This window comes from Gastrolobium bilobum, unplaced genomic scaffold (assembly GCF_033153095.1).
Source record: "Gastrolobium bilobum isolate Gb01-03AN ecotype WA unplaced genomic scaffold, APGP_CSIRO_Gbil_v1 utg100365, whole genome shotgun sequence".
Lineage (NCBI taxonomy): Eukaryota > Viridiplantae > Streptophyta > Magnoliopsida > Fabales > Fabaceae > Gastrolobium > Gastrolobium bilobum.
In genome coordinates, this window is record NW_026898517.1 from 14900 (window position 1) to 38915 (window position 24016).

The following is a 24016-nucleotide window of genomic DNA, read 5'->3' on the forward strand; positions in this document are numbered from 1 at the left end:
TCCTCTATCATTTATCGCAAGCCAGCTATTTAAGACTTAATAATGCAAGTCAGGCTTTCAGAAAATATTTTCACATTGACATTTGATTCCCATACCTTGGTGTTGCCTGTTGCCTAGTTTTTTTATCAATGTGAAAGCCTTCCACTCTGCGGTGCACACTTGCGCGCTTCTGTTTTCCCTTGTTGTAAGCTTTTTTATACTAAATTTACGGTGGCAACAACTCATATTTAGGGTTTGTGTGACTTATGCCCACGTTTTTTTTTTTTGGTCATATATCGTAACCATAAAAATTATGAGATTCAATCTGAAACTGCATAGAAAAGTAAGCTAAATAAAAGGTTAAAGTTTTATAAAAGAGTAATTGTGTGGTTTTCAATTATAATTATCAAAATAATAAAATATTCAACTCCTAGAATAAGGATCATAAGCACCCTTTTATCGACTAATTATAAAGTGATCCAAAATTTAAAAATCTAAAATCCTAAATATAAGAAAATTTCCTAAGATAAATAGTAATAAACTTCCAAAGTATACCTTATTGGCCTAACCCCTTATTTATAGATGAGTTACCTGGCAAGAGTGAACTTCTGGGCCTCTTAGAAATATTGGGAGTTTAGTTCTTGATCTATTACTGTCGTATTAGGATTTGTACAATTATAGAATCTTTCCTTAATATCTATGTTAGTTGTTAGTCCTTCTTGAGCATTTTAGAATATGAGCTTCTATGTCAGGTCCATAACAGGTCTTACATATTTTTATATGTGTAGAAGATAAATTTATTTCTCATAACATGAGAAATATTAAACCATTTTACCAAAATCTGAGTAGGTTCCACGAAGCTTCCTGTCTCATTTATGTCATGCTAGCTATTTAAGGCTCAATAATACAGATTGAGCTTTGAGTGCCATACTTTGGTGTGGTCTAATTGTTTTCTCAATGAGAAAGGCTTCCACTATGCAGTGCACAGTACTTGTGCGCTTGTGGGTTCCCTTGTTGCTTGCTGTCACCTTTTGTTATGCTGAATTTGGCGTGGCAACAACAAATGTTTCTGGTTTGTGTAACTCATTATCCTTACACTCTTTATTCTGTCACCAACTCAAATTCACTTTGATAGAACACTTAAATTTACAAATTATTTATATCCTTGCGCAGGGAATGAAGTGAAGACAGATGGGAAGGTTTTAAAAGAAGAGTTGGCAAAGACAAGGGAAGAAGTTGATGATGAGAAAGAAGCAAAATTGAAAGGAATTAACCATCCCAAACCAACATTGAAGAAGCCATATTTGAAGAAACCGATTCCATTATTTGATAAGAAGCCATTTTCTAAACCATTGCATATCCCCAAAAATAAAAAACGTTTCTCCCATCAAGTGACTTCCGTTGTTGAGTCAGAGTCCTCATTGATGGGTCGCGTCCCTCCTTACGATCTTCATTGGAACCGAGATTTTCCACATTTCCCACCAAATCGACGTGTCCCACCCCCCGCCCCCGTTAAACGCCTCTGCTTCCGCCTCTTCTGCATCCCGTGCCCGCACCACTTCAACTGCTGCCGTTTCCGCCGCAGCCCCTGCAATGCCACCCCATCTCGACAAGACTCCTCCTACCTTCCCTAAATTTTCTCATGCTTTGACGAAGCACTCATTTACTAGTATAACTAAGTGTGTTCTCGACCATTTTGTGTCAAGTCAAAAATAGATCATGCCTCTTCTATCTAAATCTTTCTAAGAAATCTCCTTTCTCAAATATCCTCTTTCCTAACACTTTTGGTTATGTTGGTTTCTTACTTTCTTGGAGTATGATTTGGTTAAGTTTTTTCAAAGTAGATAAAAGTTTAGATCATGAGAAGACACGTTCAATGCAAATGAAAGTTTGCTATTTAGATTACATTTTCATTGGTCCTCTCAATCTTTGCTAGGAGAAACAATGTGTACTTCTGTCATCAATTAATTACAATATATATGTGGTGTTTGATCAGTATAATGAACTGTTCATGTATCCATTTATATATCTATACAAAAGACAGATCATAGTTATCATTAGATTGTATTTATCATCTTTCACTACTATTTTTATTACAAGTATTAATGGTTATAATTCACAAATTTGAGAGATTTCATTATTTACAAAACTGAATTATTACAGAAGGGTCAAGTCTATATATATACATGAACTCAGAAACAAGAACTTAAACTACTAAGCTTCTAACTCCGCAAAACCAACTTGAATACAAGAGAAACTAACTTAACAAATTATAAACAGAAAGCTAACTAATTCACTAACAAACCAACTGCATTAGTTTCTCTCATGGTTAGCACGAATAGAAAAGGCTCGTGTTGGGCAGTGGCGGACCCAAAAAGTTTTATAGAAGGTGGCGAATGTTTTTTATATTATTAAGAAAAGTACGTACAATCATATATGAATCTAATATAAAAAGTTTCAAAGAATTTATTATAAAATTTAAGGTCAATTCACTTAACTCTTCTATAAGTGAATTTGTGCTAAAATTCAAATCAATTTCTTTTTCAACATATGTAATCAAAGAATCATCAAGAAATTGGTTTTCCATTCAATTTTGAAGTCTGATCTTGATTATCTTTCATTTGACAATGGATGCGGATTCTTTTCCTTCCTCAATATTTAGCTCAAAAAATTATAACTCTTGTTTGTGTGTTTTGTTGTTGTCTTCTTTGACAATAATTTTCGCCACTCTCTTAATAATCAAGTGTGCCTGATTTTGAAATTTTTTCTTGAGCCGTAAAAGTTTGCTCTTTCCTTTGGAAAAAACTACAATTTCAATTTTTAAAGTTATGTTTATTTAAGTGTTTTTGAAATTTTCAGCCCAATTACTTAATTTTTTTAGTCCAAAATTAATTTTTTTTCAACCCAAAATTATATATATATAATAAAAAAATTTCTAAAAATCAGGGAGGGGCGGTGGCCAACCCTAGCCCCTCCCTGGCTCCGCCTATGGATGGTGGGTGAGCTGAAGTATTATTTGTTTCGCATGCTGCTACTGTTGCATGTGAGAAGGCAGCGTGTGATAATAATTAGCACCGTTCTTTATCAACCGTGTTTCACTATTTGCGTGGAAAAATATTCTTTCACACTGATGATATTGTACCTTTTTGCAATAATTAAGATCCTATAATTGGAGACAAAATCTCCCTACAATCTAAAAAGCGAGTGAGAATTTAAAGTAATTGAAAACATAGATAGATATTAAAAGAATTTTTCGGCAATATCTGGTTACTCTCTCTAAAATGCAATATTGTATTATTATTTTAAAAATCACAAATTTTATGCAAAATATGTTTGATTATATAGTAAAAGTTATAAATTTATATAAAATATAAATTAAGCAATAAAGGTTATAAATTAAGTGATAAAAATAAACTCAAAAAAGTCACAAGCATATATATATATACAATAGTGGACCTAGAAAAAAAATTTAATGTCTGCACATTTACAATAAAAGAATAAAGAATTTTTTTTTTAAATATAAAAAATACAAAAGAATATATAAAAAAAACTTTAATCTAATATAAAAAATTAATCAAGAGTCAACTAAACTGTTATAATAGAATATTTTGGGTCATCAACAAAAATTACGGCCTCAATTTAATCTCTTAGGAAAAAAAATCTACTTGTGATCACTCAGAATTTAAAAATAGATCCAGATAATCAAAATCATGATGCTCTGAAATTCAAAAGGACCCACACTAATCCCTCAAAAGGACTAACATAGATTTATTTTAGAATGTAAAGGGATTACGAGTCAACTTTCTTTTTATGAGATTAAATTGGATCCTGTAATTTTTGTTAATGACCCAAAATATATTTTATTCTTTTTTTTCAAAAAATTTGTGTGTGCACTTGCACACACTTACACTAACCTAGGTCCGCCACTGTGTGTGTGTATATATATATATATATATATATATATATATACATACGGTTCGATGTTTCACGTGATCAACGTGGGACCATGTGGAGAGAAAAGAAAAAAAAAATGTGAATTCCACACATTTTTATGTGTATATAGGAATAAAATTTTCTCATATATATCTTTCTAAATTTGATAAGCTTAAACTACATGACAGTTTAAATTTTACTTTAACATATAAAATTATACAATCATATATGAATCTAATATAAAAAGTTTGAAAGAATTTTATTACAAAATTTAAGGTCAATTTACTTAACTCTTGTTTTACGTATTTTTCATATTATTAAACTCTTCTATAATTGAATTTGTGCTAAAATTCAAAACAATTTCTTTTTCAACATATGTAATCAAAGAATCATCAAGAAATTGGTTTTCATTCAATTTTGAAGTCTGATCTTGATTATCTTTCATTTTACAATGGATGCAGACTCTTTTCCTTCCTCAATATTTAGCTCAAAAAATTGGAACTCTTGTTTGTATGTTTTGTTGTTGTCTTCTTTGACAATGATTTTCGTCACCCTCTTAATAATCAAGTGTGCCTGATTTTGAAATTTTTTCTTGAGCCCTAAAAATTTGCTCCTTCCTTTGGAAAAAACTACAATTTCAATTTCTAAATTTGTGTTTATTTAATTGTTTTTAAAATTTTCAGCCCAATTACTTAATTTTTCAATTCAAAATTAATTTTTTTTCAGCCCAAAATTATATATATATATAATAAAAAATTCTAAAAATCAGGGAGGGGCGGTGACCAACCCTAGCACCTCCCCGTGGGTCCGCCTATGGTGGTGGGTGAGCTGAAGTATTATTTGTTTCGCATGCTACTGTTGCATGTGAGAAGGCAACGTGTGATAATAATTAGCACCGTTCTTTATCAACCGTGTTCCACTACTTGCGTGGAAAAATATTCTTTCACTATGATGATATTGTACCTTTTTGCAATAATTAAGATCCTATAATTGGAGACAAAATCTCCCTACAATCTAAAAAGCGAGTGAGAATTTAAAGTAATTGAAAACATAGATAGATATTAAAAGAATTTTACGGCAATATCTGGTTACTCTCTCTAAAATGCAATATTGTTTTATTATTTTAAAAATCACAAATTTTATGCAAAATATGTTTGATTATATAGTAAAAGTTATAAATTTATATAAAATATAAATTAAGCAATAAAGGTTATAAATTAAGTAATAAAAATAAACTCATAAAAGTCACAATATATATATATATATATATATATATATATATATATATATATATATATAATAGCGGACCTAGAAAAAAAATTTAATGTCTGCACAATTACAATAAAAGAATAAAGAAAAAAAATTTAAATATATTAAATACAAAAGAATATATAAAAAAAAACTTTAATATAATATAAAAAAAATAATCAAGAGTCAACTAAACTGTTACAATACAATATTTTGGGTAATCAACAAAAATTACGGCCTCAATTTAATCTCTTAGGAAAAAAAATCTACTCGTGATCACTCAGAATTTAAAAATAGATCCAGATAATCAAAATCTTGATGCTCTGAAATTCAAAAGGACCCACGCTAATCCCTCAAAAGGACTAACATTGATTTATTTTAGAATTTAAAGGGATCACGAGTCAACTTTCTTTTTAAGAGATTAAATTGGATCCTATAATTTTTGTTAATGACCCAAAATATATTTTATTCTTTTTTTTCAAAAAATTTGTGTGTGCACTTGCACACACTTACACTAACCTAGGTCCGCCACTATTATATATATATATATATATATATATATATATATATATATATATATAGTAAACACCATTTTTAGTCCCTAGAAATATCTACGAAGTCCTTTTCAGTCCCTGGTAATAAAAAAGGACCAAATTGGTCCCTGAAAGTACAAGAAAATGGCCACTCTACATATTTGGGAGTTGACATTAGGACTAACATGGCCCTTTTTTTGTAATTTCATGGACCAATTTGGTCCTTTTTTATTGCCAGGGACTAAAAAGGACTTCGTAGATATTGACAGGGACTAAAAAGGGTGTTTACTCCTATATATATATATATATATATATATATATATATATATATATATATATATATATATACGGTTCGATGTTTCACGTGATCAACGTGGGACCGTGTGGAGAGAAAAGAAAAAAAATGTGAATTCCACACATTTTTATGTGTATATAGAAATAAAATTTTCTCATATATATCTTTCTAAATTTGATAAGCCTAATCGACATGACAGTTTAAATTTTACTTTAAAATATAAAATTATTATCAAATTTATATTTTAAAGTAAAATTTAAACTGTCATGTAGTTTAAACTGTTAATAAGTTGATGTGCGCACAGTGACAACATAACAGTAAGAGAGAGCGTAACGTACTTGGAGAAAGATATATATGAGAAAACCAGCCGCTGGATCCAGTTTTGGAGGAGGCAAATCAGCTTCAATACCAACTGGGAAACGATGTGGATTATGATCATGTCCATGTCAGTGAAGATGTCTCAGACACCGCCTCCACACCAGCGCGTCGTGATAGGGGTGCTGATTAATCATGGTTCCAGTAAGGATCAACCATTCCCAGCACCCCGGGGATTTGGCTGCCCGCGTTGCCCAGTCAGCGGATCTAGATTCTTAGCTGGCTCATAATGCTTTTGCTGCAATAATGCAGCGAATGACTGAATTCGAAAACCGCAATAACCTCCAGTGACAACAGGATTTCCAAACAATACGAGAAGAAAATACCAGGGGAATGCGAGACCTAGAACAACGCTTATTGGCGTTAACTGAAAGAAATGATGGCCAGGATGCCAATGGCCGGGAAGGAAACCACAACCCGGTTCATCAAAATCGGGTGGTAGAGGTGGAAAACCGCGAAAGGCCCAATCTGGTGAACGTGATGAACCCGAACCTGGAAAACCAGATGTTGGAGGGATAAAATGTTGCTGCAAGGGCCATGGCTCAGAACACTTCAACAGAAGCGAATGGGCAGAGACACCAGGATGGAACCCTCCTTAACCGGGATGCACAGATTACTAGAGGACGGGTGGAATCGGGTGCCTACAGAAGGAAATACAGCAGGGGGCAGAACAACAGTAGCCCCTTTACTTGGGAAATTTTGAATGCACCTTTCCCAGGAGATTTTGATTCGGCGCGACTGCCGAAATACGATGGAAGTCAAGACCCACAGGTCCATATTGATGCTTTCGATACAGACATGTATATCCGAGGAATAGACGAGCCTATCATATCTTGGATATTTGTCATAACCCTGACTGGGGCTGCGCAGGCTTGGTTTTTTACCTTACCTCCCAACTCCATTGGATCTTTTGAGGAATTTGGAGAAAAGTTCCTCTTAAACTTTGCGACAAGCAAGAAGCACCCGAAGTCCGAGTTCTCACTCGGAAAGATACGTCAACAACCTGGAGAAACCCTCCAAAAATATCTTAATCGATTCAAGGACGCTGCATTGTAGGTGCTGGGTTTGCAAGAGAATGTCCACGTACATCTTATTGTGGCCGGTTTGGATGGTGCATCCAGGCTGGCCAAGTCGGTCTATAAGGACCCAGTGAAGACATCAGAAGAATTCAAAACCCGTTCGAAGAAATACCTCGAAGTCGAGCAAATGGAGATTGCAAAGCGCAATCCGAAGAAGGCAAAAGAAGTAGCCCGAGAAGAAGAAGCCCGGCCCCCAAAGAAAAAGAATGAGTTGATAGTAAGAAAAAAGAGTCCAAGGTCAGAATCCCGGATGGCCGAGATCGAGTTGAACGATATGATAAGTACATGCCATTAAATGAACCACGTTCTCAAATTTGGAGAGAGGTGGCAATGACGGAGATGAAGAAAGTAGAAAGATCCCGGCCCATATTCGACAGAGGTGGTTTGGACAAGTCGAAATATTGTGCCTTTCACGACGGACCGGGTCATACCACTGATCAATGCTAGGATCTTTGATATGTTGTGGAGAAATTTGTGAGAGATGGAAGATTACGCCAATATGTAATCAAAACTCAAAGCTCCAGAAACAACAAAAGGAAGTCGGGAAACAGAAAAAGAAGTAAAAGCCCGATTCTTGAAAAGAAAAACAAAGATGAAAGGAACCACAAAGATGATTCCAACCCTGACGAGTTCCCGGAAGCGAAATTCGATTGTAATGTAATCAGTGGAGCCCTTGGAAGAGGGGGTGATACTGTGAGTGCAAGAAGAAAGTACTTGAAATAGGTCCTCTCAATCCGGGACCGTCCTAAATTCAAGGAAGACCCAAGCAAGCCAGATCCTCCTTTGTTGTATTTTACAAAGGAGGACATGCATGGTGTGTTGCTGGGACATGTAGACGGATTAGTCATTGCTGGAACCCTGGTCAATTGCCGGGTTAAGAAGATTTTTGTCGATGCAGGGAGTAGTGCCGACATCATACCGTGGGACGTCTTTAAAAAGATGAACCTAGATGAGGAGGACCTCAAACCGTGCAAAACAACTTTGATAGCTTTTAATGGAGAACATACACCTCCTAAAGGCTACATAGACCTCAGGTTGACCTTGGGAACAAAAGAAGCGTTCAAATCAGAACGAGTAAAATTTATAGTGGCCGACTTCCCTTCAGAATATAACATAATTTTGGGAAGACCAACCATACACCAGTGGGACATGCTGGTTTCTACAAAGCACCAGAAGATAAAAATGGTGAGCAGTAAGAATGAAATAATTACTGTTTGTGGAGATCAAAAAGAGTCCAGGGGTTGCTATTTTGACACCGTCAAAGAAAGTGAAAGCGGACATTCGAGCCCACCCCGGATTCATCCAGGGGATAAACACGGCAAGACCTCAACTCCTCAATACTCCAGGAAGTCAGTCAACGTGGTTGAACTAGACATGAGAGAGGAAGTAATCCCGAGGCCCGAGCCCGATGGAGAATTAGATGATCTTGCATTGGGAAAAAAACCTGGTCAATTTACCCGAATTGTTAAAACTATAGATCCTCAGATCAAGCAAGAGTTAGCTGGGTTCCTCAAAAGCAGCACAGACATATTCGCCTGGAAGTCATCAGAAATCCCAGGGATAGATCCCGCTTTCTGCTACCACAAGCTGGCCGTCTATCCCGGATCCACACCAGTTTCTCAAAAGAAAAGGAAGTTGGGACCAGAAAGGAAACAAGTCCTGGAAGAACATGTGAAGGAATTGCTGGATGCAGGATTCATTCGAGAAATACAGTATACAACTTGGCTAGCGAACATGGTAATGGTGAAAAAACCAAACGGGAAATAGAGAGTCTATACTGATTATACGGATTTGAACATGGTTTGCCCAAAAGACTCATACCTCATGCCCAACAAAGACCAGCTGGTAGACACCTCGGCTGGATTTCAATTGCTGGCTTTCATGGATGCATATTCTGGCTACAACCAAATTCCAATGTACCCAGAAGATCAAGAAAACACTGCCTTTATTGCTGAAAAGGCCAACTACTACTACAATGTGATGTCGTTCGGGCTTAAAAACTCAGGGAAACATATCAAAGGATGATGAATAGGGTGTTTGAGGATCAGCTGGGCAAAAATGTGGAAGTATACATTGACGATATGATCGTCAAGTCATTTGATATGACAAACCATGTCTAGGATCTCGAACAAACTTTTCAAAAACTCAGGAAATATCAAATTCGTCTAAACCCGGTAAAGTGTCCTTTCGGAGTCCCGGATGGAACGTTTTTGGGTTTCATGTTAACCCATAGAGGAATTGAAGGAAATCCTGACAAATGCAACGCAGTACTGGATATGAAAGTACCCCAGAATAAAAAGGAAGTTCAGCAGTTAACTGGTCGATTAGCTGCGATAACCCGGTTCTTACCAGAGTTTGCTGAGAATGCCCTCCCTTTCTTCAAGTTATTAAAGAAGGAAGAAACAGAGGGATGGAACCCGGAATGCCAATCCGCGTTCGACAAAGTCAAGAGATGTCTAGCAACTCCCCCGGTGCTCTCAAAGCCAGAACCAGGAGATATTCTGATCCTATATCTGGCTGTGGGGGAAAAGGCAATAAGTGCAGTCCTGATCAAGGAAACTGATAAAGGCCAAGAGCCGATTTATTTTATCTGTAGAGCTTTACAAGGTGCGGAGGTCAGATATCAAAAGCTAGAAAAAGTGGCTTTTGCATTGCTGATCACGGCTAGAAGATTGCGGCCATATTTTCAGGGACATCAAATAATAGTCAGGACCGATCAGCCTATATGGCAGGCGTTGTACAAGCCGGACCGATCATCCTTTGAAAGCCCAGAAGGAGTGCCAATTGAACACTCCTTAAACTTGGGATTTCCGACTTCGAACAACCAGGCAGAATATGAAGCCTTGATAGCCGGATTGATGCAGGCTAAAGAACACGGAGCTAGAAAGTTAAAAATCTTCAGTGACTCACAATTGGTGACTTCACAAATAGAAGGAAAGTATCAGGCCAAGGGCCCTCTATTGATTAAATAGCTAAACAAAGTACAAGAGCTGATGGCCGACTTCGACGAAGTGCAAATCACTCATATTTTTCGAGGGGAAAATTGTCGAGCCGATATCTTATCTAAATTGGAAAGTACCAAGAACCCAGGCAACCACAGAACTGTGGTACAACAAAGCATAACAACGTCGAGTTGCATAATGGCTATCACTTCGGCAAATGATTGGAGACAATCCATAGTGGCATACCTTGAGAAAGGAATATTGCCAGACGATCGGCTGGAATCCAGGAAGCTGGTCCGAGATACGACACAATACACAATTGTGAAGGATCAGCTGTTTATAAAGGGGTTGCACGTACCCATGCTGAAATGCTTAAACTCGGATGAAGCAGAATATGTTCTGGCCGAGATACATGAAGGAATCAACGACCATCACATTGGAGGCAAAGCATTGGCCCGAAAAGCCCTCCGAGCTGGTTATTACTGGCCGACTATGGAGCCAGATTCTAAAAACCATGTGAAGAAATGTGATAGCTGTCAGAAGCATGCCAAGCTGATTATTTCACCACCTGAAGAATTGAAATATATCTCGGCGCCATGACCCTTTTTCAAATGGGGAATGGACTTGTTGGGACCCTTCAAAGCTGCAGAAGGGCAATTAAAGTGGTTGATCGTAGCTGTGGATTATTTTACAAAGTAGATAGAAGCAGAACCAGTCACCACAATCACTTCGGCTAGAGTACAAAGGTTCTTTGAACGAAACATTGTCTCCAGATTTGGGATACCGGGCAAGCTGGTTACTGATAATGGAACACAATTTGCTGATAAAAGGTTCCAACAACTGATGAAAGACTTACAAGTCAAACATCACTTTGCATCTGTGGAACACCCAAAGTCAAACGGACAAGCTGAGGCAGCAAACAAAGTTATTGTAGATGGTCTCAAGAAATGAATGTTTGATTCCGAAGAAAGCTGGGTTCAGCAGCTATACTTTGTCGTATGGGGTTATAGAACAAGTACCCAAACTACAACAGGGGAAACCCCTTTTCGATTGACATACGGCTGTTAAGCCATGATCCCGGTGGAAATCGGAGAACCTTCTTGGAGGAGGTTGAACAATAGCGAGCAAGGCGAGCAGCAGAACAATAGGCTACTTACTGTCGAGTTAGACCTTGCTGACGAAACTCGGGTTACAGCTCACTGCCGGGATATGATGGCCAAGCGACAAATGGCAGTCAGATACAACATGAAAATGAGGCCAAGAATTTTTGAGAAAAATGATTTGGTATTCAGGAGAGCGGATATTGGAAATAAAAATGCCAAAGATGGAAAGTTAGCCGCAAACTGGGAAGGGCCATACCGTGTTAGAGAAAAACTCGGAAAAGGAGACTATATCCTAGATACCATGGAAGGCAAAGCAATCAAGCGAACTTGGAATGCGGATAAGCTGAAAATATATTACAGCTAAATCTGGAATCCGCCTTTTTAAATTTTTCAATATTTCAGTTTGTTTCAAGCTTCCAAAATGAAGCTTTTTACTCTATTAGGGATTTGACCAGCAAATTCATGTAGAAAACAATTTGATATCAATAAATGAGGAATTTTTCTTTTCAAAGATTTGTCCTTATCTTAATTTGATGCATCAATATGAAATCCGAGATACAAGCGCAATTTGTCATAGTGACTCTGATCAAGTCAAAATGCTCCTTATTTCGGTTTATGAACCAAAAGGGACAGGTGATGTAACACCCTTAATGAGGCCATCAAAGGTGTAACATTGCTTGACATTCAATGCGCGGAATCCATGAACTTAAGCGTGGTTAACTTAAAATTTACTAATGGGAATTAATTTCGTTCATTCCCCTAACTTATCTATTCCTCTAGTCATGAGTTTCTCTTTTTCTTTGTCTACGGTCTACTTACAAATTAATCTCTACTTGGTTACCTTACTTATACTTATGCGCTATTTTAGGAGCTCACTTACATGATCATAATTTTAGTGTTGACTACTACCCAGTGGGTAGTTACTTAAGTGTCTTATGCGGATAATGGCTTATGTTACTTAATCTTTCCTACTAAATTCATAAGTCCATAAAAACATAAACATTCCAAAATATCGTACTTCAAAGGCATATAAGAGGTTCAAAATAATCTAAGTGGCATAGTCTATTACAGTCATCCCAAATTAGAACTTAGGTACACCCTTAGGAAGGTGCCTATTCAAGCCACATGGGCCCAGCTAGAGCAGATATAATATAGTCTGCCTCCAAGAGCCTTCCTTCGGCCAGTAAGTTCTCAAATATCTCCGTTATTTTGGAGTCATTATCAACTGCACGTGGTTGCGCAGGTTCCTCTTCAACTCGTACCAGCCTCCTTCCCTGTCTTACCCATTTAGTCATTTTTTTCCTGAAAGTGGGTTTCCCCAAAGAGGGGTGAGATTGGGGGTCTCAGTAAGGACTCACAGTTGGAGCAGCCTCCAAACCATGATGCTTACTCCTGCAATAGTCACATAATAACATGTACAATAATAGAATGGAAAAACATTGGAAACATAGTTTGGAAAATAATCATGTTTTCATATCATCATACCAATCCTGCCCTGGCAATTACTCTCCATGGTCTTATGGACGAATACCCAGGGTCCTCGTCAGGTTGCCTCTGTGGTATTAGTGCACAGGCCATCTTACAAAACTTGCATGAATAAACATTAGTTCCAAACAACCAAACATATCATGTAATGCATCATATAACATATTGCAGTCAAACCTCACTTTAACATAAAGGGGGTGGCAACCATAGGGTAGCCGCTTCAACAACCATAAATCACTTACACAATAGTCTTGTCTTATCACTTCCCAAGAGTTCAAGGTGGTTCTGGTCCTTTCTTGTCCCTTTGGTTCGGCCTAATAACATAACCATCCTTAGTACATAGTTCTAAAATTAAAGATCTAAACTTAATATTCCTCTTGACATAAGTTCAGCCCTTTTTGATGAAATGCCTTAGGAGATGATTTTCACTAGTTGTTCTCATGCATAGGTCCTATCCATTTCGGCCATACATCATGATACTTAAGAAAACATTCACAAATTTCTTTTCTAAGCTTGTTGGGGTTCGACCATTTAGGGGTGTATACCTAGAGGACATTTTTGATAACATGTTCATGGCTTAAATGCTCATATAAAATGGTTTATCCTTAAATCAGACTTTAGACTATACTTCCCTATACATCACATTCGGCCATTTTAGGTTTAGGTTGTTTAGCCAATGTTTTGAAGATTTGGAGAGTGCATGCATATCATTTAAGTTCGGCCATGTAGAGATGGTATAAAATAGGAGATGATTTCTAGGATGATAGATGCATGCATGGCTTTATTAGTCCAAGATCTAGTCATGTAGAGTGGTTAGGGTTCATTCTACTAGCTTGAAGAGATGAGGTCTTACCTTAATGATGATAATACAACTTGATCTAATGCTTCACACGTGATCTTCAAGGAGCCTTGAGTTGAGAGTTGCTTCCAACAACCTCTTGGTCTCTTTCTACACAAAGAGAGTGGAAACTTAGGGATCCTTAGTCTACACCAAACGAAATGAGGTGAAGCCTTTACCTTACCTATGTGGGTGAAGACAAGAGGGTTTGAAGAGCTTAGAATAATTTTGAGATGATCCTAGGTCCTTGAACTTGCTATGGCCGAGGCTTAGGAGTAGAGAAGGATGAAGTGTTTGAGTATTTTACTTGCTTGGTTTGTTTGGGAAAGGGATGGCCGAAGCCAAGGTGTGAGGGAGAAGGATTCTTTGTCTTGATGCTTAGTGCTTCACGGCCTTAGGGGGAGGAGGAAGCTCTTTGCTTGTTCTTTTATTCAAGCCTAGTCATCATTTCCTTGGGGTATTAGGTTAGAGGTGCTTGAGTGTTACTTGAGAGTGTGGAGGAAGTTATTCACATGCATTGGTGGTGAGTGAGTGATGCTTGAGTGTGAGACATCTTTCCTTGTCTTTGTTGATGGAATGGCCGAACATGTAAAGGGAGAAGAGATAGTTGTTCTTTGTGACCTTTGCATGTATTACACTTGGCATTTGTTTGGTCTTGGTGAGAGGTTTGAGTGGGAGAAAAGCAATCCTTGCTTGCCTTAGTTGATGGCCGTGACATAGGGGGAAATAGGGAAGATATTTTCCTAATTTTTTATTCAAGTCTATTCATGATGAAAGCTCATAATTCAAGGAGGGTTGAGTGTGAATTTGAACTAGGGTTTCCTTGCTTCCTTTGTTGTTTGGCCAAGGTTGAGAGGAAGTGAAGAGTTTGGTCATGTGACTCCTTGGTGACCGTGTGTGCCTAGGGAGAAGGAGAAAAGGTGGCTTCACCTTTTTAATCATGCATTGGGGAAGACTTGTGCGCCTAGGGAAGAGGGAAAGTGAGCCTACTTTTATGAAGGGAATCTTGGTTTATGTTCCCTTGATGTGTTACCTTGGGAGATGGAAAGACTTGTGTCATGCATGGCTTGAGTGTGTAAGAAGGAAGCTTTCCTTTTCTTGTCATGTGTGCACCCTCTAAGGTAGCTTAAGGGAAAGTAATGTTGCTTTTGGTTAAAGTAAGTCACATGCATGGGTTAGGTTTGGAGTATTTCTTACACAAACTCCTTCATCACTTTTCCTTCCTTATTTAGCGCCTAGGGGAATGTGAACACAACTTCCTTTCCTTCTCTCCTTGTCATGGCCGAAGTTATCATGTGGGGAGGTGTAACTTCATACAAATTCTTCCTATCATGTGTTGCCACCTCATCTAGGGCTTATCTTTGAATTGGATTGGGCATAGTGGTGTTTTCGGCCCACTAGTGTTGATGGAGAGGTTTGATCATTAGTAAATGGGCTTAGGCTTTGTTTGAGTGGTGTGGGCTTGGGTCTTTATGTACTTACTAATTGGGCTATTCCTTATTCAATTCATAAAATGGGCTTGCATTGCTTTGGGCTTATATCCTTTCTCACTTGATCTTAACTTATTTATATTCTTAAGTGGGTTGGGCTATGACATTGTTTGGGCTTTAACTTTATTTGGGATTTAAACCACATTGGGCTAAGTTATTAATTATCTTATTTAAAGTGGGTTCTAACTTAGGACTAATGTTGCTTATTCAAAGCTACTCGTTCACTGAATATGGACTTGATCCCCTTTCATTTCATTTCATGAGGCTAATTTCGAGTACAAGATTTTTGGGTTATTACAGGTGACATAGTTGTCTTTATCTTAGATAGAATTGAATTACGAAATTCAAACTATATCAAACGGTTAAGTCAACAAAGGCGAGACCCATTATTAATACAGGCTTACCAAAATGGTTAAGTTAAAATAAACATGCATCACGAAAAGTAACAAAAATAAGAATCCGTACAATGCTTTGACCTCGGCCAGGTCAATAATATAAAACTCGTAGGATGCTCGGGTTTAGTAAATTATCTGAGTTGAAAAAATTACCAACAAATATGCGGTAAAACTCAGAAAAGCTTAACGATTAACTTGGAAAAGCCCGGGTTACAGAAGTAAATTCGAACCTAGTTGCAACTTCGCTTGAATGGAGCGACTTGGCACCAGTTTGAAATGTGAAAATTGCCTAAGTTATAAACTTAGATAGTAAAGGTAGAACCCAATTTGTCAAAAAGACAAAGATGGGCTAAACTTTTACGAAAAATTAGCTGCCGGCATCGCGGGAGCACGCCGGATTACAAAACCGGATACCTAGATAAATGCATCTAGGGTAAATTCGGCAATGAGATATGCAAAATGTCAAATCATAAAGCGGAAAAGAAATAGAAAAAGAAGGATTCAACAAGCAAATTAACGACCGTAGTAAAATCGGCAATATTCAAAATAAGTCAAAAGGGGGCTCGCAGGCCCCAAATAAATTTTACAAAGGTAACCGGCATTCTGGACCTTCATCATGTCTTGACAGCAGGAGGATCTTCAAACACCGCGACCTCCTTAACGGATTGATTGGCTGACTCTACCTCCTTATCGGGTTGATTAGTTGCCTCTTCCCCATCCTCAACAATAGCACCTTCTTTTTCGGATTGAGTAGCTGAAACACGAGATGGAGAGGTCGCAACAGGTGGAATGATTCGACCATTGCTGACATATGCATGCGCATTCAAACTGACTAGATTCAAAGACACATCCGGATTAAGTACTAGGAGTTGATTCAAGGCATTATAGAAGGACCTGGCGACCGACTTCTCAAGTTCACCACGGTAAAGCTGGGCATTACGCTCAGCTTCCTTCACCCTCTCCTCCAGATTTTCGTACATCCTCCGGAAGTCATGCATCCTGACGGCCTCGGCAGCCTTCTCATCTCGAAATTTACCATATTCTGCCTTGACATTTTTTCAGCTTGGCAGCCGTTTCATCATACTTCTGCTTCAATGAAGAGAAGTCGTTTTTCACCTTCAGCAGCTCGGCATATGTTTTGGCCTTCTCCTCCTGGGTTGCAGATGCCTCATTTATAGAGCGCACATACTTTTACTTCAGAGTCAGCAAAGGCCTGGCCAACCTGGCCATTTTCAGACAGCAAAGCTCCACCTCTTCTACTTCCCTAATTTGGGCAGCTGTAAGTGCGGAGGTGTTGAAGAAGGGCTCGGGAGCACAAATGGCATCCCGAAGGGTGCTGTTCACCCTACCTTGCCACACCATGTGCTTCATAAGCTCGGGGGGAGGAGGGGGAGCTTGCATCGCTTGATGCGCGGAAGGAGCAGCACCGGCATCAACATCACCCTCCTTATCTTTGGCCTTGCTAACAGAAGCAGGACCCTTAACAGCCGACGTGCCCTTGGCTTTACCGGGATCATCATTGGAAAGCTCCGAAGCCTTCCTCTTCTTCGGCAACCCAGCAGCAGCACCTTTGGACTGGTTCAAAATCAATAACAAGGTAGGAGGTTCATTTTGTTGATTCTCCATGTTGGGTACTAAAAAGAAGAAATAATAAGATGTAATTGATAACTAATATTTTATTACACTTATTTGTTACTCTTGATTAGTATTTTTAGGATTTATTTGAATCACATAATGATGTTTTGAGTTAATTTACATTTTTAGTTTTTGATTGGGTTTAATTTATTTTCGTCAGAATTTTTCAACTTTACGTTACTTCTTTATTTTGGCCACATCTTGGTCCAAAGTTGTCGGATTGACTCCGTTCTTATTGGGTTTTTCCGATAACACAGAGGGCTACAATTCTTCTGAAGAGCTCGAAGCCCAACTCGGATTAGAAGCTAGTCAATTTCTTGCACCAAGTCGGACACGTTTTGCTGAAGTTTTATTTTATTTTATTTATTTTATTCCGTATTTTAGACATATGGGCCGGTCAGAACTGAACCCTAACCCGCTTTGGGTAGGGGTATATGACGGCAGAGTAGGAAACATTGGATTCATTCTGAATTTTCGTATTTTGGGATCAAAGCACTTTCTCTGGAGCGTTCTTCGTGTTCTTCATCTTTTTTTCTTCTTCTTCTTTTTATTTTATTTTAATCATGTTTACCTTAGCCATGCGAGGCTAAGAACCTTTTAATCAACCTAAGGGTAACGGATTCCATGGATTAGTCTTGAGGGTCTGCGCTTTATTTTAAATCAGTTTTGTTTCCCTTCCCAACTCAGATTGATATCGTGCGATCGTGGATATTCAATCTGAGGTTCGCGATTGCGATTATGGAAAGGGATTAATCATCAGATTTGATGGTTAGATTGATTGACGCTATGACCTTAAATCAAACGGGCTGATACTCTGCGATTGTATGAGTAAAAGCACCGTATTTGATCAAATGCTAAGCGATCGCTTAGATAAGGTTGTCAATTGGAAATAAGGATTCTGATTCGATTGACAATCAATCACGATTCTGATATCTTTTTATCCGAGGAAAGACGTCCATGGAACCCTAACCTTATGTTGGTTAATTTTTAATTACGAATTTTTATTCCAAATTTATATTCTTCCTTTTTAATTATTCAATCAAAATCCAAAACCCTTTTTTAATTTTCTGTCATCATAAGCGATTTTTACCAAAACAATTTCCTTGAGAGACGACTTAGGGTTTCCACTTTACTACAAATTTTCTGAACCCTAATAAAAAATATTTTCTAATTTGCGCGAGTTCGACAACTCGTGTCAAATTCGGCGCCGTTGCCGGGGAAATTGCATCGGTCTAAATTGTTTTCTGATTCTTGATCATCTTCTTTTTCTTTAATTTTCGTTTTTCTTTAAAAAAAAAAATCGAAAAAAAAGTTCATTTATTTTTGCGCATCTGTCCATGTTTATGCGTTTGCGCTCATTTGTGTTTCTGATTCCGATTTCTGCACTTTTGATTCTGCATCGGAATTTGATTCTGCAGACGCATCTTTTCTCAGTTTTTGCGTTTTCTTCATCACGATTTACGTTTTGGGCAAATTTGGGGAAATTGGTAAAACTTCAGTTTGAGAGATTAGCACAGGGAGTTCTATTCCCAAAGGAATTCAACCTTCTGAGCATAAGTCACACCCTAAGGGTGTGTGTGACCCTTAATTTTGCCAAATTCTGTCGTTTACTAACCGTTTTTGTTGTTTCTTTGTCATTTCAGGACGTATCGGGTATTTTTGAACTTGTTCAACTTGCTCTGATCGCTCTGAAAGTTGGTGAGCTGAAGGAGACGATCATTCCTGTCAAAAATTGTGAGGTTTTACCTCACGAATCATGCCCTGGTTTTGTCAAATTCCTTCGTTTACTATTGTATTTTATTTTTTGAAAAAAATTTATTTGATTTTTGAGTCTATAGGGTCAATTAGAGTTTACGAGAGTTGGTCCCATAGCATTCTTAGTTCATTTAGTATTTTTCGTATATTTATTTTTGCTTCTGCTTGCTATTTTTGGTAGTTTTTTTTGTGTTCTAGCGTATATGTTGCGACTTTACTGCTGTATGCTTTGCCTATGATGCATGACTAGGAGTAATACCAGTGTTGACGATTTATATGCATATGACCCTGAGATAGAGAGATCATTGCATGCTGCTAGTAGAGCTCGTAGGTTGACTTACAGTAGAGCTGTTCCTGAGCATACCTTAGAGTCTGAGTGTGTTGAGTCTGTTTGTTCGAGTCCTTTACATAGTGTTTATTCGGTTGGTAATTTATTTGATTTTGTAACCATGGATAATAGGACTCTTAAGCAATTGGCTGCACCTGATGCTAATAATGAGCAGCCTCTATGTATTCGTTATTGTAATCCTATTGTACCTTTTGAGCTTAAGTCTGGACTGATACACTTGTTTCCCAAGTTTCATGGTCTTGCAGGTGAGGATCCTCACAAACATCTGAAGGAGTTCCATGTAGTTTGCAGCACTATGAAACCACCAGGGGAGGATGAGGAGCAAATCAAGTTGCGTGCCTCTTGGGTTTTTAGAGCTGCTATGGTCTATGGTGAAGATTTCTCTTGGTCAGAAAACACGCTTCGGGTTGCTGGTCTTGAGACTAACTCGAATAAAGAGAAATTAGTTTCTTGGGTTTTTCCTTCGGACCCTTGGGTTAAGCTCAATGTGGATGGGTCAAGTATGAATAATGGAGAAGCTTCTGCTTGTGGGGGTGTATTTAGGAATGCTAGTGGAAGGTGGCTTGTTGGCTTTTGTAAAAATCTTGGCTGTGGTAATGTTTTGTTAGCAGGACTTTGGGGTTGTCTCCTTGGGCTTGAGATTGCATGGAGGAAAGGTTTCCGTTTTGTCTGGCTTGAAGGTGATTCCTTAGTAGCCCAGTTTTTCATAAGAGAATGGTGCAGCTCTCATCATCCAGCCTCTAACTTGGTCTTGCGCATAAGGAATATGCTGGATTGGAATTGGAGGGTTAGAATTTCCCATATTCATAGGGAAGGGAATGGGGTTGCCGATTGGATGGCCTCTTTTGCCTACTCCTTTGATTGGTCTTTACAAGAGTTTGACTCGCCTCCTTCTGGTTGTCGTGACAAACTTGAAAGGGACTATGTAGGAGTAGTTTGGTCTAGGAGGTGTTCCTAGTTTCTTTTTTTGTTTTTATGTTTCCTGTTTGCTTTTCAAAAAAAAAGTTGTGTGCCTTTCCTTTCTCATTGGACAATGGAGCTAAGGACTGGTTGTACTACTTGCCACCTTCCTCCATTGTAAGCTGGAATGATATGTCAAGATTGTTTCTGGAGAAATTCTTCCTTTCATCCAGAGCCACTACAATCAGAAAGGATATCAGTGGCATAAAGCAGGCTAATGGGGAGAACATGCATGAGTATTGGGAGCAGTTTAAAAGGCTTTGTCCAAGCTGTCCACACCATCAGATTCCAGAAAATCTCCTGATTGTTTACTTCTATGAAGGGTTGCTGCCTTTGGATAGGAATCTTTTAGATGCAGCTAGTGGAGGAGTCTTGAGCAATAAAACCCATGTTGAGACAAAAGAGTTGATTGCTGAGATAGCAGCCAATGCTCAACAATTTGGCACTAGAGCAAACAACAGTGCAGTGTTCCAAGTGCAAGCTCCTCTAATGCAAAATCCAATAATGGCAGCAGCAGGAGCATCAAGCACAGATAACCAGAGAATGGAAAACAGACTTGATGAGTTGACATCAATGGTGAGGCAGTTGGCAGTGGCACAGACTGTGCAACGTTCTGCTCAACATATAAGAAACCTGTGTGGCATCTGCTGCGATCCTTCTCACCCCACGGATGCTTGTCCTTCCTTCCAAGATAGCGATTTCCAAGTTGATCAATCTGTTGCTCTAGTTTTTCCTGCAAAGCCACAGTACCAGCAGCAGCAAAACAATCCCTTCTCCAATACATATAATCCTGGCTGGAAAAATCATCCAAATCTCAAATGGAGCCAGAATCAGCAAAGTGCACCATTCCAGCAGAATCAGCAAAGTGCACCATTCCAGCAGAGGCAGCAGTTTGTACCTTCACAACAGAGGCAGAATTTTCAACAATTTGCACCTCAACAGCAAGTGCAGCAGCCACCAATGCAGCAGCAGCAAATGCAGCAGCCACCAGTGCAGCAACAAGCTAGTGGCAATGGTCCTTCTTTGGAGGATTTAGTGAAGCAGATGGCAACTAACAATCTGCAGTTCCAGCAGAGGACTGAGTCTTCCATCCAGAATCTACAAACACAGATTGGCCAACTTGCAACGTCATTGAGTCAAAATCAACAAGCAAGTGGCAGCTCCCTTCCATCCCAAACAGTTCCAAATCCAAAAGGAAGCGGAAATGTGAGTGCTATTACTCTGCGGTTTGGCAAGCAAATGGAGGAGCCAAACCACACTGCTGCTGAGTCATCTAAGGGAAGTGACACTAGCTCCAAGAAGCAGAGCACTGATACATCTGATGTCCATATCCCTCTACCATTCCCTCAGAGAGCCACTCAGTCAAAGAAACAGTCAGCAAAGGCTCAAGATAAAGAGATACTTGACACCTTCCGGAAAGTTGAGGTGAACATCCCTCTTCTGGATGCAATACAACAGATTCCGAGATATGCCAAGTTTCTAAAGGAGTTGTGCACCAACAAGAGAAGACTGAAGGGAGATGAGCAAGTTAACCTGAGTCAGAATGTATCGGCACTCATCCAGCCAATGCCTAAAAAGTGTCAAGATCCAGGGACATTTACTATTTCTTGTGTGATTGGAAATTCTGTTTTTCATGATTGCATACTAGACTTAGGAGCTTCCATTAATGTTATGCCTGCATCTGTTTATAAGTCTCTTGGTCTTGGTCCTTTGCGTGCTACTAGTATTGTGGTTACGTTAGCTAATAGGAGTAGCATTCACCCATCTGGTTTGATTGAGGATGTATTGGTCAGGGTTAATAATCTGATTTTTCCTGTTGACTTCTACATTTTAGAAATGGAGAGTGAGACTGCTACTAATAGATCACCAATCATACTTGGTAGGCCTTTCATGAGAACAGCTAGGACCAAGATAGATGTTCATTCTGGTACTCTTTCCATGGAGTTTGGTGATAGCATTGTGAATTTTAATATATTTGATGCCAGGAAACATCCTAGGGAAGATCATTCTGTTTTCTGGATTGATGTGATAGATGAAGTTGTTGAGGATTTTTCTGATGAATTCCTTGCTGATTTTTCCGATTTTTCATCTATTCATGGTTCTGATTTCTGTGATTGTAGTGATAGTCAAGAGTGCATTGTGGGTGCTGAAATAGCATCACATCTTTCTGGTTTTAACGATGCACTTATTGTTGAATCTGATTCTGAGTGTGAATCTGCATTATCTGAATTGCCTGCTGATATTTTTGATGATCCTAATTCTGTTTCTGAGAATTTGTTTACAGGCATAGCTGCTTACTTGTTTTCTGCAGAATTTGCACCACCAACTACACATCTTCCATCCATTGAGCAGCCTCCGAAATTGGAGTTGAAGGTTCTGCCTGACCACTTGAAATATGCATTCCTTGAAGAGAATGAGCAGCTACCAGTCATTGTGGCAACGAACCTTCTACCTGAGCAGGAGGAAAAGCTTTTGCTGAAAGAAAGTAAGAAGGCAATTGGATGGACTTTAGCAGATAATGTGGAAATCAGCCCTTCCATGTGCATGCACCGCATTTTGCTTGAAGAAAGTGTTAAACCAGTGAGGAAGAAATCAAGCTACTTGATGCTGTTTATTCTCCTTAGGGAGTTCAGGGAGTTCTCTTCCCTCTTTTTCTTTTCTTTCTGTTATTTGCATTTTTATTTTTCTTTTCCTTTCTTTCTTTTAGTTTTTGACTTTCATAGGTAGATTTTTCTCTTCTTTCTGGTAATTAGTGAGTTATACATGGATTATACTTAAATCACAGGGTTTGATAGAAATTTCTGTTTAGGCTTGGTTCTTGATTCTTGGATTGCATTACTTGTTACTTGATACTGTGCTGCTGATTGCATGATTTGGTATACCTTTGTGAGGTTTTGAGCCTGTATACATGGCATATCTTCTGGTCATGCTTTCTTTCTTGTGTGCTTCTGCTCTTGATCTTTGTTCTTTAGAACTTGCTCTGATTCTTTTTGAAACTGAATTTTTCACTTACATGCATGAATATGATTGAGGCATTCATTTCTTTCTTTACCCACTTTAGCCAGATAGCCATCCCTTACATTATTATCCCTTGGTGAGCCCCTTTGAGCCTTTATATCCTTTATTTCTTTAGCCACATTACAAGCCTAAGTGAAAAACCAATTAATTCCACACCCTGGAGATTTATTGAGCATTGGTTTTACTGTAGTGTTTTGTTTAAGTGTGGGGGTTTTCCCGAGACGTGCAAAGTTTAAGTGTGGGGGGTAACCATTTGGATATTTTGTCTGTATTATACTTTCTGAAAAAAAAAAAACAAAAAACAAAAAAAACAAAAAAACAAAAAAAGAAGAAGAGAAAAAGCAAAAAGAAAAAAAATTGTGTTTATTTCTATCTTTTCATTATATTTGTTTTATGTTCTTAGTTTAGTTCTTAACTTTTTCTCTTTGTAAATTTCTGGGGTGTTTAGCTTTCTCTTCCATATTCATCTATACCTTTACCTCAGCCCCATTACAACCCTACATAAAGCCCTCTTGATTTGTGCATGCATGTGTTATTAGCAGTGGAGAAGTAGAACTTGAGCAAGCCTATGGTAAGATGATTTTCTTGAGTTGATTTGAGTGAT

General features: G+C 38.3%; 1 protein-coding gene across 1 annotated transcript; it reads left to right on the top strand.

Annotated features, from left to right (window-relative positions):
* The first annotated feature begins 936 nt into the window (after positions 1-936).
* On the top strand, positions 937-1752 carry LOC133317009 (uncharacterized). The gene is made up of 2 exons (XM_061518802.1): positions 937-1051; positions 1153-1752. The coding sequence occupies exons 1-2, from the start codon at positions 937-939 to the stop codon at positions 1611-1613; spliced, it is 576 nt and encodes a 191-aa protein (XP_061374786.1). The 3' UTR covers positions 1614-1752.
* The last annotated feature ends 22264 nt before the right edge of the window (positions 1753-24016 follow it).

Bases quoted from the DNA above. Each gene is read 5' to 3' on its own strand.
- LOC133317009 (XM_061518802.1), top strand. From the start codon at position 937: ATGAGAAAGGCTTCCACTATGCAGTGCACAGTACTTGTGCGCTTGTGG. The intron at 1,052-1,152 runs GTTTGTGTAACT...ATCCTTGCGCAG, and splicing joins GGCAACAACAAATGTTTCTG to GGAATGAAGTGAAGACAGAT.